General features: G+C 44.4%; 1 protein-coding gene across 4 annotated transcripts in view; it reads right to left on the bottom strand.

Annotated features, from left to right (window-relative positions):
- Positions 1-15,944, bottom strand: part of HIPK2 (homeodomain interacting protein kinase 2) — a 131,863-nt gene that overhangs the window by 28,905 nt on the left and 87,014 nt on the right. For 2 of the 4 annotated variants that reach the window (XM_033514228.1, XM_033514230.1), the window contains exons 3-7: positions 10,074-10,197; positions 7,856-7,975; positions 7,063-7,161; positions 5,790-5,974; positions 1,911-2,073 (exon numbers count right to left, since the gene is read on the bottom strand). In XM_033514228.1, the coding sequence (XP_033370119.1) occupies positions 1,911-2,073; positions 5,790-5,974; positions 7,063-7,161; positions 7,856-7,975; positions 10,074-10,197 (691 nt within the window). The remainder of the gene's footprint in view (positions 1-1,910; positions 2,074-5,789; positions 5,975-7,062; positions 7,162-7,855; positions 7,976-10,073; positions 10,198-15,944) is intronic. The other 2 variants (XM_033514229.1, XM_033514231.1) reach the window with 1 other exon arrangement.

Raw genomic sequence — 15,944 nt, 5'->3', positions numbered from 1 at the left:
TTAAAATATCTTAAGAGCAGCAGCTCCAGTAGGGGATGTTTCAAAGCCAAAATAAATCAGCCCAGAGTTCTGCAAAAATCTAGAAATCTGAAGACTTTTTTTTCCTTTTAAAATGTGGATTGGATGTGGAGTCTAAAAGTTGCAGGCTACTAAGCACCTCTGCAACTGCTCTAAACAGATATTCTTAGCACGCATGCCTAGGGAGCCAGACACTACCAGACCAGAGCCCATCCCTCCCCTCTGTCCAAACATGCCAGCAACACTGCTGGAGATAGGTCAGACAACACTTCCTCATGGTGAATGTACGAACCCAGGAGGAAGCTTTGGTCAAGGTGCAGAAGAGAGCTGACTATGCATTTTGCACTGCCCTGGTTGCCACTGGACCCATGTCCACAGCCATGAGGGCTGTGACAACAAAATATTTCTTCCTTTTCCTATCTTCTCTCGATGCAGAGGCTGTGAAGTGCAATCTGCTCTTCTGTGCAACACACTAAGCAGCAACCACAGCAGCTCCCACATTTGTCATCTCAGAAGCCATAACTGGAAGGAGGCAATCCCCAGATATTTTGCGGAGACAGGAAACAAAAGATAGCCAAGATGGTATGTTGAAGAGAATTGTGAAAGGCTTAGAGCCTCTTCAAATAAAACACCCTTCCTGGAAATATCTCTACCAATTCTTCTAGGAACATTGGGCATCCTGGTTCTCCTCAGAACATGCATCCCTTACGAGAATTCAGAAATGACTGTGGATCTCCCCAGCCAACAACTGATCTTAATGTCCAGTGAAATGTGAAGAAATGAAAGCAAGTCTGCCTTTCCTACAAATAACTTTGGTAGAAATGGTGTCTCTGCCCTGCAGCTGGGACCTAGGGGAGTATGTAGCATGCATTTCTTTAGTCAGCATCTCAGAAACAGCCTAGAAAGGGAACTGGTGTTTGTAACCTCTCACACCAAGTCATGACCTATCTCTGTCTGTGCCTGACTGAATTATTTCAAAAGACCTTCTGTGATCACATGTATCAAGACCTGAGTCAAGAAGTCTGGTTTTCTCACTGACGCAGGAGCATCTTGCACATCTACACAGGCTCCTTTAGCTCCCTCGCTTTCCAAACAGCATTTCCGCAATGCCACCTGCAATCTCTAGAGTGAATCTTGAGCAGCCTGTTCCCAAAAGGCTTCAAAGCAGCTATTTCTTGAGCTTCACTCTCCTAAGTGCTCTCTCTAGAGAGTTTCCTCTCACTGCTGTAATACAGTACCACAGCAAACAACTTATCCTGATAGTCACATAAAATTTGTTAACACAGCACCCCCCACCACTGGAGCAAGTAAAAGTAATACAAAGCATGATTTGTATTAGCCAGAGCCCACCAAACTAGAGTGCAGTGTGTTCGCAGTGGGGACATACATCCCCACATCAACCATGGCCCCTGGAGTAAAAGCAATGAGAGATAAGAATAAACATTATCTCTAAACTCTTCTTTCTTGTTGATCAGTTACTGTTCATCAGTGCTGTGTCTGTTACAGAGGGTTTAAATTCATTTTACTTCAATGCCAATTTGAAGAAGAGCTGTAAGATCACAGATACTTCTGTCTGACCCAGGGAGTGAAGTACTGCTTGCTGCATTAAGGGACTAATGAGCTTTTCCCCATAGCAACTTCCCAAGTAAGCAGGATTTATCACCCCAACAACAACATAAACAACAAGGGCAACATTTCACCGTCACACAAAATGTCACAAGATTACTGCTTGCCTGAAGAAAAGAGAATGAGGAAAAGAGCAGAGGAAGGAGAGTAAAAAGGCACCATCTCTTGGCAGGCATGTTAAATGGGATGCTACTTTGCTTTTCATCTTCTAGGCCCTCCTGACATAAATGTTTCAAGCACTGGCTGCCTGTGATTGATGCCCTCACCTGGTTGTGGACTGTGTTCAGCTGGTTGTTAAAAGTCATGGTCAGGTTGGTCGATGTACTTGGGGCTACGTGGGTGATGAATGGCGTCTTGCTCTGGTTCACCGTGTCGTACATATTCACCCGCCGCTTGCAAATCTCCATGTTCTGGAAGCAGGACTTGACACTGCACGGGGAAAGGGGAGCAAGGAAGGCAGAGAGAATCAGCCAAGCGACTCACACAGGTAACAGTTCATCACAGTGGCACTGCAATAGGTCTCCATGGCAGGCTTAGCACTTTCTAGGCTCTTAAAGCCCTTTGCTACTTTATGCAGGTCTCTCTTAACTGGTGAGAGTCAGATTAGCCCTGTGCTGAAGGAGGCCAAGATGAGAGCAGCTGCCCTGGGACTCCTGGGTGCTCCCACGGGTCTCTGCACTGCAATACAAGTCACAAAAGCAAGCAATTGGTTGCTCTTTAGGGGACAGAGCAAGAACTACAAAGTGGCTATATTAAAAGACTGAAAGAGACTGAGAGCAAGAATGAAAGGTACTGGTTTTTCATGGTGATGGAGCCTGAGAGGAAAAGAAAACTCATACTTTTTTTACCTAAGTGTAAGCGTAAAGATAGTTTTACATGTCTTTTGCAAGGAAGAATTTTATTGCTCTTCATCACTGAGACCCCTAAAAAAGTCATCTTTGTTCCTTTTAAGCAGTTGTTCACTGAGAGCTGAGTCCAGCTACGCAGTTAAAACATTGCCCCTGTCTGGCTGAACACTTGTGCAGATGCTTATCTTGAAGCATGACATCTCCTCTTGCAGTCAATGGGACAATTAATATCAAAAAGTTATTCCAAAGCAGATTCCTCAGTGCCCCGAGGAAATCTGGTTCTGAGGTTATCTCACACTGAGAACTGGATCTCTGGGGGAATGATTACAGCTTCTTTCTTACACTGACTTTCCCTTAAATGTTATTGATACAGCAATGGAAATTTTGGGAAGTATCCTATTTTGTGCCCCAGTAAAGGAGATTAAATACTCTCTACATTGCTAGAGCACAGTAGGCAGCTGGTAGATGAAACTGTCCATATTTCATTAATTATAATACCAAAGCATACAGAGGTTAAGAGACAGCAACACAGTGAGCCTGGGCAACAGTGTATTTTTAGTACAATCTCACTTTTTGACATCTGAAAACCAATACAGGTTTTTCACAATTCTTCCACAGTAACTGTTTTTACAAATGTGACCTCAGAGTCTGAAACACAACCTCAGAAAGTATAAATGCATTCATTTGATTTCCATTATCCCAACACAGAAAAAGAGAAATTCCAGGCAGTTAAAATCAGCTGTATGCTGACCGTTTTGTAACACTCTAAGGTGCTGGAGGTAGGGGGTATATCCTCACATCATTTTTAAGAGACAAAGTGTCCCTTCAAAAAGAACAACCTTATATTATCCCTGAGGTTGATGAAGGGGACCTAGATATTTTTATCCCTTGTCTCTTACTCAAATGGTCACCTCTGTTCCTACAAGCAATGTCTTGGTAACTGGATCTGGCCCATAAACACCTGCAGACCAGCCAGGCTCAGGACACTGTGCACAGCTGCCCATTATGTGCATTCACTTCCAGAACTATACCTGCTGGCCACAGAACATCCAGCAAAATCAAACATTTAACAAATAAATACAGAAGGCTATTGGATCACTTCTTTTCAGTCAAGTATGAATATAATTCTCCCTGCACAAAGAAGAAAGCACTGGGAAGACTACAGGCTCTGTACACGGTGAACAGTGCGTGTTACCAAATGGTTTTATCTAACAAGGTGTAAGCTCTACAAATGCAGCACCACGTTCTCTGGCTTTACTTTTAAAAAAGGTGGGGGAGAAAACCAGCAGGGACAAAGCAAAACAGACAGAAAGTCTGAGGAGTACTCAGCAATTTAAGAGCCAGGAAGTTAAATATGTGAAATGGGAAGCTAAGCTGACTTTTCTGTCTGCTTGTAAGAAAGCAGAACAGCCCCTCTTGTGCTGCTCGAACTTGCAGCCTCTCTGAAACGTGCCACAGCAGAGATTCCTTCCAGAAGCTACAGCTTCCATATATTCTCACTTTTTCTACTGCCTGCCCAATTTACTTCCAAGAGAGATTATAGCTCCCTGCATCTTTCAAGGCTTTGATGTTTCTACTCTCCAAACCACAAGTAATCACAGACCAAAGTTCCATCCACTTGCCATGCTGGTTACAGCTTACTGCTCTCTTTGCCAGTCACCTCTTCCAGCGTGGAGGGGCTCGTGGGGTTACACACCGGCTGGCACACATTCAGTATTCAGAGACGTGATGCTGAATTCTTTATTTGGCTAAAATTCTCACTGCTATTGGCCCCAGTGATGTTTCCAATCTTTCTGGGGCTTTGCCTGAGCAGCCACAAGCGAGCACTTCAAAAATGAAGATGTGGTTTTGGAGTGTTGCGTTAGTGGAAAGATTTCTGACGACAATGCATTAGGTCACAAATCTCTCCTATCTTACACAATCGGTTGTTGCACAGTCAGAAGGACTGCTGCAAATTAAAAGACTATTGTCTATGATGCTCACTCAGTATTTTTGCTGTAATATTTTATTCATTAATGTTTTTTATATGAAACTTTACTTTCTTCCTGTTTAGCACAATCATCCCCCATCTTGTTTTAATTTATCACTTACTATCTATTTATAGGTAACAATGCTCAAAGATGGCTGTGCAGGCTAAGTCTGGGTCTACACAGATCGTGCACCCACTACCTTCTGGTAAGCAGATGCTCTTATCTTGTGATAAATGTAACAAAAAGGCAGCTACTTCGAAGGGGGAAAGCTACCTCAAACAAACTCCAAATACTGCAGCCACACATACAGGCAGGGCAGCTGACACAGTTACCTGTGGCTCTGCAGCACAAAAACATGAGCTCTGCAGCTCTTCAAGCAGCCCCCTTTAATTTTGTACCTGAGTTTCTGACAGCCTTTAAAACACTCATACAAATGGCACCCAATGAAGTAGAGCACTGTGCCAGTAATTGTTCTCCTGTCAAGGAGAAGGGACAGCCTGTGAAAGCTGCCAAGTGCTGTAAAGCAGGATGTTCAAAGCTAAGTGTCCTAAAAGCTTTGGAAAACTCCCACTATGTGTCTACCTTCTCCACTTACACCTGAGAAGCCTGTCCCTATATGAACTGGACATGGGCAGTGGGCTACGTGCAGGTATCCTGCATTTCAGGCTGCTGTGCTCTGTGGTGCAGCCTTAGGAGAAGGGGCAGTCAGGCTTAAAGACATGACTTCTTCTCATCTCATCTCCATCAGGCAGCGGAGCCCGTCCCCATTCCACACGTGTCAGACGAGGTGAGAACGTGGTATTTAAGGTGACACAGGTGGACAACAACCAAGCTAAAAAGTGAACTCCTTGTCCTGGTGCTTATGCCTGTAAAACAGCCTGCTGCAGAACAGCTCTTCCCTTAAAAAGCAAACAGCCCCAAGCTGACTCCTGGCATGATGGGAAGGTTCTGGGAGGAAGGGCTGGCTCCCCGCTGCAGGTAATGTTGATTACTCCAGTAACAATCAGGACTATATTACTTTGAAATAGACTGGTACTTTCAGCACTAATTGCATAATTTCTTCTGCATTTTAATGTAAAAATATGTAATTACTGAATATTTACATAATTAATGTAGCACACACTGCAGCGTTTTAAATGCCAAGCACCTACAACACAATTCTTGCAACCTTGAGTTGGAAATTGTCTTTTTTTTTTTTCTTTTTTTTTAAGCAGGAAACGATGAAAACTTAGGGATTAAACATCTTAACAAAGCCCCTCAGATACACTTGGTCTCCACCACAACCAGCTCTCCTCTTCAAAGCCCAAGGGGAACAAAAGCCACGTACTGTGTGCTGTGAGGGAAGTCGAGCAAGTGCGTCATGGTGACAAAAGGGTGGCTCAGAGTTTCAATGGGTGTTATCCTCTTATCCGCGTCTATCGTCAACATCTTCTTTAACAGATCTATGAACTCCCGCCGGTCTGCCTTTTCCACCAACATATCGCTTCCTTCCAAATCCGTTGTCATGTTTACCTAAAGGAGAAGGGACAGGAGTGAGTGCCAAAGGGGAAGAGCAGATGGTCAGGTCTCCAGCAAACTGTGTTTACTCCTTGTTGGAGCACGTTGGTGCCCTGTGAGCCTCCCTGTCTAAAGGAGTAGCTGCTGACGAGCCACGCCAGACTCCGTGGTGGCCACTCATCTGGCTTGTGCATGTCACATCTCCAGACAGACTGTTAAGTGTTCAGCTCGCCTGGGTCACTGGCTAATGAAACACTTAGTCACTCTCCACTGAAGATGAACAGCTTCCATGTGGTAGCAGGCAAGCTCTGATAATCACAGTATTTATCATACACTGTGCTATCAGATACTTATCTATGTGTCCAGTGAGCAAAAAATATATAAAATACATAAAAATCGTCAGTAGGTTTATGAAAAACATCACATTCATGTATCAGGTGCCAGGAAAAAAAAAAAAAAAAGACTTGTCACATTATTTCATGAATTATCCAGTCTCCTCTGATTCCAGACCTCCATTCCTGCATGCTTACATGTTTTATTCACTACAATGTCTAGACCTTGCTAGCACAAACCCCAGTTTGGTGCTAGTGTTGGGCCAGTCTGGAGACTGGTTTGTCAGCACAAACTCCTGTCACAAGAGTGGTTATGCTGGGATTAGCTCTCACAACAATATGGAACTGACACTGAATTAGTACTTCCCATTCTTCCCCCAGCTAGAGATGTTTTACAGCGAGCACACTCCTCTGTGCCCATGGTGAATATTTCCATTGTCACCCTTTAACGAATGGAAATATTAAAGCACAGACAACCAAGTGACTTGCCAGCAGTCATACAGAAGAGCACTGGAGAGAGAAGAGAAGAGAAAACCCAGGATTTCAACATTCAGAGATGTGCCTCAGCCACTTACCAAGGCTGCTTTACTACAGCACACACACCCCTGTGTGCAGTAACCCCCGCAAAGTAGCACGCAACAGCTAATTTGGTAGGCATAATCCTGGTATTTTTCAGAAGCTGACCCAAGAACAGGATACATAGAGAACTTAGATAATTCCCTTTTGTTAGTGTTGCTGGAAAGCATGTGAACAGTCTTGCTGGTTACTCACCAATGCTCTTACCTGTGCCATATCATCCAAACAGTTGAAAATATACTTTCTTGCTTCCTTTGACTTAATCCCCGTCTCTGCCTCATGATCATCTGGCGTCTGCTCAAAACAGGACACAGGTATTGACCAACACTGCCCTGCAACCAGCTGCAGATTATGTGCCACTTCCCACATGTGCCTCATCCTGTCTTTATCAGGGACCATCGTGTCCCTCTTGCCTGACCAGACACCATCTACACAATCTCCACCACATTTATGTGACGTCTTACATGACACAAGGTGATTTATCTCTTCTATTTGACCTCTGAGGGCCCTCCCAACTATGGGGGGTCTCTTACATCCACCCTGGCATAAGGTGCAGCATCCCATCCCAGGAGCCCACTGGCCTCTCTCCTTAAGGACAGCATGCAGCCAAACACGCTGGCACAGGACACTCAGGGCTCACCTGCTTTACTAGTAGTTTTGATTGCAGAATTAAAATGCTTGCCTTTTTTTTCCCCCTGCAGTGAGCTAGACATCAGAGCAAAAGCTGCCCACTACAGGCCAATTCATTGACTACTTAGAGGGAGATTTCCAGGTCAACGCTGGACTTAAATTTCCAACATCACAATGCCAAGCAGGTGTATTATAGGCTCCAAATTTTGGGGATGGCAGTTTTACCTTGAGCAATACCCACCCCTATGTCTGTGCTGCACTGCAAAAAGCAGAAACTTAGGTTCTAAGGTGACCTGAATGTTTCCTCACTTCCAACCAACAGCTGCTAGGTAAAAGAAACAAGGGAATGTCTTCCTACCTTCAGCCTCCACAAGGGATACGGTGAGTCTGTATCCCTGTTGAAAAACCTCGTGGTCTTTGTCCCTGCACTTAACAAATACTCTGCTGGTAAGCCCTGCGTCTGTGAAATGTAGCGAATCTGTAAGAGAAGGATGAGAGGTCACTGTTTGTCCTGTGAAGATCTCTGGAGATCTTCCTTGAAGGAGTGCAGGAAGAATTTGAACTAACAGAACAGACAAAAAAAGAAAATGTAGCACATAGAAAGACTTCACCCCAAAAAACTCAGTGCAAGGAATGAGAGGAAGAGAATTTCTGTATGGAATTCCTTCAATTTATCACATACATCACTAGAAACTCACCCTTAGAGTGCATTCCCACAAGGCCTAAGGATGAAAAGAGGAAAGTCCCTAAGTTTCTAAAGATCAAAGAGAAGGACCCACACAGTGATTTCAATGGGATGTCTCAACACTTTGCACCCTCTCTTCTCCAGGAAGTCAATTCAGCAAATTTGGTATTTGCTCTCTAACTTTTGCTGGTTTTCTTCCACCTGAGCACACAGCCTGTCCTAGGAGCAGTTTGAAGTTCCAAACAGAGGATTATGAAGTGACTAGCTTTGAACTAAGGTGAAATATACACTCAAGCCAACTGACGCCCTCATGGTATGGAAACTACTTGTCTCTACTGACTACATGATGTTATTTGGGCTGCATCCACAAGCATGACCTCATTGGCACCCATACAGCAAAAAGACACTCTATTTGTGTTTCCAGGATCTCAAACTTTTATTTATTTATAAAGGAGAAAGGGTCTGTGATTACACAATTAAAGACCAATGTCACACATGCCTGAGGTACCACACAAAACCTTAACTTTGGCACCTCCTGACTCCTGAACGGCTTCATTCTGAAAAATTGCTGCAAACTCTGCAAAACTACTAAAGCCAGTCACCTACTCTAGAAAATTCTAGGGAAGAATGCAAAGTGTTTTTGAGAGAAGAAACAGAGACTGATAAAAACATTAAATAAATAAAGGCATGAAAAGCAGCCGTGGTTTCAATCACTTCCAAGCACTCAGGCCGCAGTTCACTGTGCATGGCTTGCTCAGCTCTGCAGCTCTTTAGGTCCATCAGAGCTCACACACCTGAGAGGCACCAGGATCCTGCCTGCAGCCAGTGCCAGCGCTGCAGCCAGGGGCCAGCATCAGCCCTTACCCCTTTCCCAGCTCCCCAGGAGCCCTCGTCACACTTTACCAGAGGAAGCTTTCTTAACTTTTTTAACTGGCAGTTAAGCTGGCCAGTAAGGTGATTTCTTTTTCAGCTGTGTGTTTTATGGCCTTTGGGGTGCAACAGGGAAGAGAAAGAAATCTACTCTTCATGCTCGGTATGTGATTTTCAAACGCTTGTAAGTTTCTCCGCTACATCTGATTTCCTTTAGAGTCACTAACAGCCCTGCTCTTTGCTGCACATTATTTCCCCTGCCAAATTTTACCTTTAGAGCTCTGAATAAAAAAATACTAGTTTCAAAAGAAAAGTCAAGAAAACATTTCACTGTGTGAAAAACTTATTTATTATCCTGCCTTTTTTTTTTTTCTTTTAAAAAAAAATATTTCCTAAAAGAAAAAAAGACCCTTTTCAGGCTGTATTTGCAGACAGCTAAGATCAGCCTGAAGAATACTATGGGAATGCAAAGTATTCTACAGCCCTGGCTCTAGCTGCTGCTGCATTATCGCTTTTAGGTCTACAAAAAGAGCATAAAATCCTATAGGGAGAAAAGGGACGACAGCTTATATTAACTGGAAGCCTACATCAATGCCAACGTCCTCCTTCTTGTCATTGCTTCTAATATGCACTCTCATAAAAGGGGTTATGAAATGCAGCTGAGTTTGTGCAGTTTCTTCTGACAAATAAGGCTTTATACAGCACTTGCTGTTGGAGCAGAGACCGGGTGCCTGCTCTGCTCAGTGAGGAGAGACATGTACACAGTCTCCAGTCAATGGCAGCGTTGACTCTCAATTGAGACTTCACTCAGGCGGCCAGGCCTTAAAAGCCAGCGAACCAAGCTGCACACTGGTTACCTGGAATAGATTCCCAGGTGCATGATGACAATGTTGACTTGGGAGAGCAAAAAACACAGATCCATCATTAGCAAAAGTGAAGAAGTTGGCATCTGTTCATTCTGACAAGAGAAGGGAAGAAGATGTGTGCACTTACCAGCACCCAGGGCAATATCCACACCCACCTGATCGTACTCTGAAGCTCCTGGGTACAAGGGCCAGCCCAAGAACAGCTCTGCAATGACACATCCCAATGACCACATATCGATTGCTTCACAAAAGGGTAAACCGAGGATGATTTCAGGGGCTCTGCAAAGGAAGAGGTCAGAAAACATCAGCAAGGGGGGCAGGACGGCTCGGCTGGTGTAGGGCAGCTGGTGCCCATTGTGGCACTCACAGAGCTGCTACCAACAAGTGTCACTGCTCTGACAGAGCTGAGGGACACACTGGTCACTGGCACAGTGCCTGCTAGCCAAACGTTAGTTGGTGAATATTTATCCTTACAGAAGAGTACTGTGGCCATATACAGCCAAGAGACAGCCCTACATTTGGCAGCATTTTGTAAAGGAGAGAACTACTGCTGCTTTCATCCAGCAAGTGGGAATATGAAGGCACCCAATCAAGGCTCTCAGGCCCAGCTCACTGTCCTGTGGAGAACTGTGCAGATCTCCTGCAGGGAAGCATCCTCTGTTCACACAGCTCCGTGGGCTCACAAACAGCCAGACATTAAATAATCATTACAGGACTGGTATAAAAGGATTACTGACTTTTTAAACAAATGGCCGTAACATAAACATAAAACAGAGAAATAATGTAATTAAATCTATTAGACCTAAGCCTTTTCCTCAGGAGGAAGTAGCCAAGAAGCCTTCCTTTCCCAGTCTGTCCCAGGCGCCTGATTAGATTTCCCTTTCAGCCCAAGCAGCCAAAATGCAGCACCTCTCTGGCTATGCATTTATTGCAGTCTCCAGGAGATGCCACCAAAGCACCTCTGCTCCCTCCCCTTCCAGGGGGAACCTGTCCCACTGCCCTGGGGTGGTTGGAATCCTTCTCCACTGATGCTGAAAAGGTCTGTAGGATGAGGTTAGATGAACTCGCTCAACTCCAGCGGCCAAGGTGAGGTGAGTCCTGACCTATGTGCTCCAAACATTCTGCGTTTCAAAAACTTCTGTGTGGAAGAACCAAAAGTATTTTCCAAATACTGAAAACCTTGTACACGCAAACACCTTCCTTACTTATCCCACCTCTGCCTAGATGTCCACATGCAGTTATGTGACACAATTCCTATTTATACAAGGATCTCCTAAAGATTCTGTCCTGTTCTTCTTGCAACGCTGCTGAAGCCCCAGCTTCTGGTTTCATGGTACGTACAGCAGGAAGAATAACTTACTCTCCCATAATCCTCTAACTATAAAGAAAAAAAGAGCAGAAGACAGATAAAAAAACCACACACTGCTTTAAAATGTTCATAATTTTAAATATAGCCTTGGGATTTCTTGGGCCCTCATGCATATTTTGGGAATGCCTGGAGCTGGCTATTGAGCAAATCAAGTGCCACCATCCAAAGCTTGAAATAGGACCCATGGTTCCCAGTTCCCCATCTGTCATCAGGATAAGATCTGACACTAGTGAGATCATACTAAGGATTACCAATTGCAGTGGAAAATATTATGTTTTAATCACGCCATTACACAGTCATGTCAAGACAAGTCTTTAGCCAAGAAACCAAGCAAAATGGTAATTTTTTTTCCAAAGAAACAAAGACCCTGTAGCAAGAATCCATACCCCGTCTTCAGTCCACCAACTCCTCCAGTTTTGGGGGGACTTGTAATGATAAAAGTCCCAAACTACCTCTTCTTAAACCAGAAATGCAGAATGTAAAAATTACAGGAAATCCTGGGATTTTAAAGTTAGAATTCTTTGTGGCATTCCCACAAAAAAACTAGTCAGAAACTTAAAAAGTGGCTACATTTAGCCCTTCTAGCTTCCTCTGTGCTTGTCATCGTCATACCCTACTGCTCTTTAGCTCACTGTGATAAACTTTTTGTTCTAACAGCAATCTCTCCTCATGAACAAGGGGTTAATTTTCCTCTTTTCCTTCCCATTCCGTCATCCCGTCATCCCTGTCATCCCTACACACTAGTCGACACCTAGACAAAATGCAGAGAGAAAAAGACAGCTATGGTGACCTGAATCTCATTACTATGTAAATCCTGCATTCAAAGCCATCTGCCTCTCCCTGCCTGCCTTCCACATTGTGAACGAAATGTCCCCGGTCACTAATGAGAGCTCAGCCACGAATCGCCTGAACTTCAAATCCCTCCCACTAACTCAAGTGGAGGGGTGGACTACAGGGATATTCCCAACATGATTTTGTGTGGAAAACTCCCTGTTCACAGAAAACACTTGCACTGCTGTCATATGCAGCGCACACCTCCTTTCTTCTCTCCCCACACTTATGCTGCCAACACCTTCAGACCCCTGCAAGAAGGGATGACCTAGAATTTGAGGTTCCAAAATGTCTTTTTCTTTTTTTTGTCTTTTTTTTTTTTTTTTTTTTTCTCCCAAGTCTTTAGCTGTCCAGTGGGTTTTCCTGAGAGCTCCACTTTCTGGAGTGCAGGAATTAGGAGAGAATTTATTTTTTACATGCAGAAGAAATTTTCCATCTCTGCAATTGGGAAGAAAAGCACTGATCAATGTCCATATTATTTAAACACATAAAATGTAACTAAACAGAACACCACTCATTCTATGAATTCTAACAATGGTGAGAATGCCTGTGAGAAGGGACTGTATCTAGGGGCCTTATGTACATCACAGCCACCAGTTGCTGTGGTTTTCTCACAGTCTTCACATCCTAACTGTGATTTTTCCATGGAGAGGGAGTGGCCTAAGACAAAGGTCTTGTTAAGGTAATTAAGCAGTCATTAAGACAGCTCAAGAGCAACAGGTAGTAGACACCACACAGGCTGCCAGGTTTTCAGCCAACAGATACCTCCTGTTTGCTGTGTGTAAGAAGGAGCTGCAGTCACCAGGAGCAGTGCTCTGCCTGCTTGAGATGGCCAATACCAAGCATTTTGGGGCAGGAGCTCTGTAATGAAATAATCTGTCCATTGATAAAATACCTCTGAACCTCTACTGTGGTGGATGTTGTTCTTTATGCTCAGTTATGGATGCATACATCCTTCTGTACATAGGATCTAATGTGCAACTCTTCTCTTTCTTAACATAAGCATGTCAGTTTTTTAAGACAAGGTGAGATCTTGACTTCCATCACATGTTGTGGCACAGAGTTCCACAGGCAACCTTCTGCTTTCAATAGCATCCTAGCTCAGCTGTTTAAAGCTTGGTTTTCCTTCACCAGGTTTAAATTTGTCACCTTTCACTTCATGTTCACATAGATTGGTCTAGAGGTGAAGATGGAAGTGATTGAATCACCTGTCCTTTAACACAAGCTATTTTTATAGCTCTGCCCTGTTCTCCCATGTCTGCAGCAGCTTCTGGCTTCTCAGTGTACCATCCCATGGATGTTTCAATCCACTTCCACTGCCTGACCTTACAACTCCTCTTCCTGACATGACTGCTTGGAGACAGGCTGAACAGACCTAGAAAGAGTTAAACACAAAGACATTCCCCAGACTTATTTTACACTATTTGCAGAATGCTTTCGCGTTCCAGTCTTCCCTAAGCTTAATATTTTGTTTGCTTTTGGAGTGACACGAGGCATTTCAGCAGATGTTTTATCTGGGAGATCCTCTGAGACACACAGTCCTTTCTCCAGAGAAGCTGCAGTTAATTTAGGACACAGAATTATGCAGAAATAGTTCATTTTTTCTCTTCCAGTGTTTACTGCCTTTCAGTACGGCACTGATCTGGCATAATGTTTCCTGTAATCTAGATCAAGTCCTTTAAATGCTCCTCACTCTTTTCTGTAGCCTAACCTAAGCAAGTCTGTGATATCTGCATGCTTGAACACTTCACTACTGGTCCAGCACTTTTTACAGATAATTAATACATTAAATAACTCTGGTCCTAAAATGTGCATGCAGTCCACTCCACAACTGACCCTTGTTTTCCTAAAAGCACTCAGATTTAGTTCAGCATTAAAGATGGTGTAATTCTCTTTCCAAAAAGTAAAGAAAACAGTTTCCATGCCTTAACCAGTTCTTGTGTTAGATTTCTCCACTCTGCATCTGCTAACACTGTGTAAAAAGGGAAGATGCCCTATGAAAGTGTGCACATCCGAGTACCGCAATCATAAATCAGAAGGACGATTCACATGGCAGGAGACCCTCCCAAACAGCACAGAGATCTTCAGCAGATCTCTCTCCATGACTGCACAGAGAAAGATTTGCTGTACCAACAATACAGGTTTTTTAACACAGACTCACCAAACCTTTCGATTGTGGTGAGGACCTTGTCTGACAGCACACAATGGAGCCAGCTGCCAGATACCTCAATACATGCAAGAACATCCCCATTTCCTGCTCTCCACCCATTTCTTGGCTGTGCATCGGCAACACTCTTGGCACAGTAACTCCTGACTCTAGTACAAGACACACAGAAGGAAAACAGAAAACTTTGCCCTCCTGTCCTTCCTCTCCCATGAGCTGCCCTCGATGTCTTCCAACAAAAGGCACTCCCCTCCTGCATGCACAGGCACAACCTGTTCTACAGCTCATACAAATCTCACCATCACAGACCAAAGGCTTAGAAACCACCTGCCACCAGCCTGGGAAAGACTGAAGAGCCCTGCCAAGAGCTTCTATCTCCAGGACAAAAGCAACCATCCCCACTTCCCACATCTCCTACCCCTTTCTGACCAAATTACTTGCCTGGACAGCAATGAGTGACCTGTTCCTCGGCTCAGCAGTGAGTCCAGTCAGTCCCCCATCCTTTGGAGCCCAGCCTGAATGTGCCTGTGTACACCAGAGTGCTGCCAGTGCCCCAGGGTCCCCGTGCTGGCAGCACCCACAGGTCCCCAGAGGCAGAAGTCCCATCTCATCATTTGCTTGCACCTCACACACGACCCCGTCCTGCTTTCAGGCCTGCTGCTGGCAGAGTATTTACTTTAGCAACCCTGCTTTGTGGCAGGGTAATTTCATTGTCTGGTGTTTCTGTCAGGAAAATTAATTACCAGTCTAGCTTGCTGGCTTTTTCACCCACACATCACAGGACATTAAAAACAAATGCCAAAAAAATTCATTTGCACGGACTCAGATTCAGAGAGCTGGGCTCTTTCTGAATATTAAAACTTCCCTGCAAAGTGCCTTCCTCCAGGGATAATTTACCACCTCTGGTAGGGTCCCATGGCCAAGAGTGATAGTCTCAGCAGAGTCCTTCATGGACAAGTATACACATCAGACAAAAATATAACTCCAGACTTGAGACTTGCTGGCACCTTGAGCAGAGAGTGCTCCTGCTTCCAGAGGAAGGTTGGGGGCAGCTGCAGGCAGTGCAGACAGACCTGAAGTGAAGATGTCTCTGAGCTGGTACACACAGCTCCTGTTTCACCCTACCTGCTTGAGTCACCTGCTAAAGCCTGAATTCCAGGAAGCAGCAGCTTTCACATCTCCACTCAGGAAGCTCTGGGCAGAGAGGCAGGAGCTGAGCTCCTCTGCCCAAGCAGGGATGCACTGACCAGCTGCACAGCCAGGGCTTCACCTCACTCAGGGCTGGCTCATGCTCTCCCATGCACCAAGATACCTCTTGTGAGGACAAGGAACTGCATCCTTTGTGTGTCTTACAAAGGGGTTTTTATTCAAGTGATGGAGCTCTATCCTCCTCTCAGAAAAACCCTTTCTTAGGCATCTTTATGGGCTCTTTCTCATACCTGCTCACTTGACTCTTTTGTATTCTGTGGAGGTGTCCATCTTTTATTGCCATGTACTGTAGAATGAAAAGAACCTTTAACTCTAAGGTAATGGAGGTGGAATGCACAGAGAATCTTTTTTTTTGTTCCTCTGTACCTCTCAGACTCTAAATAATTTCTAAAGTGAAAGGATGTAAAAGGAGAGAGGCTCATATTCTGGAAGTAAAAGGTTACAGTTGCTATT

Source organism: Parus major, chromosome 1A, assembly GCF_001522545.3.
Source record: "Parus major isolate Abel chromosome 1A, Parus_major1.1, whole genome shotgun sequence".
NCBI classification, from domain to species: Eukaryota; Metazoa; Chordata; class Aves; order Passeriformes; family Paridae; genus Parus; species Parus major.
Note: the sequence above shows the minus strand (reverse complement) of the source record. Positions and strands in the feature narration are given on the sequence as shown.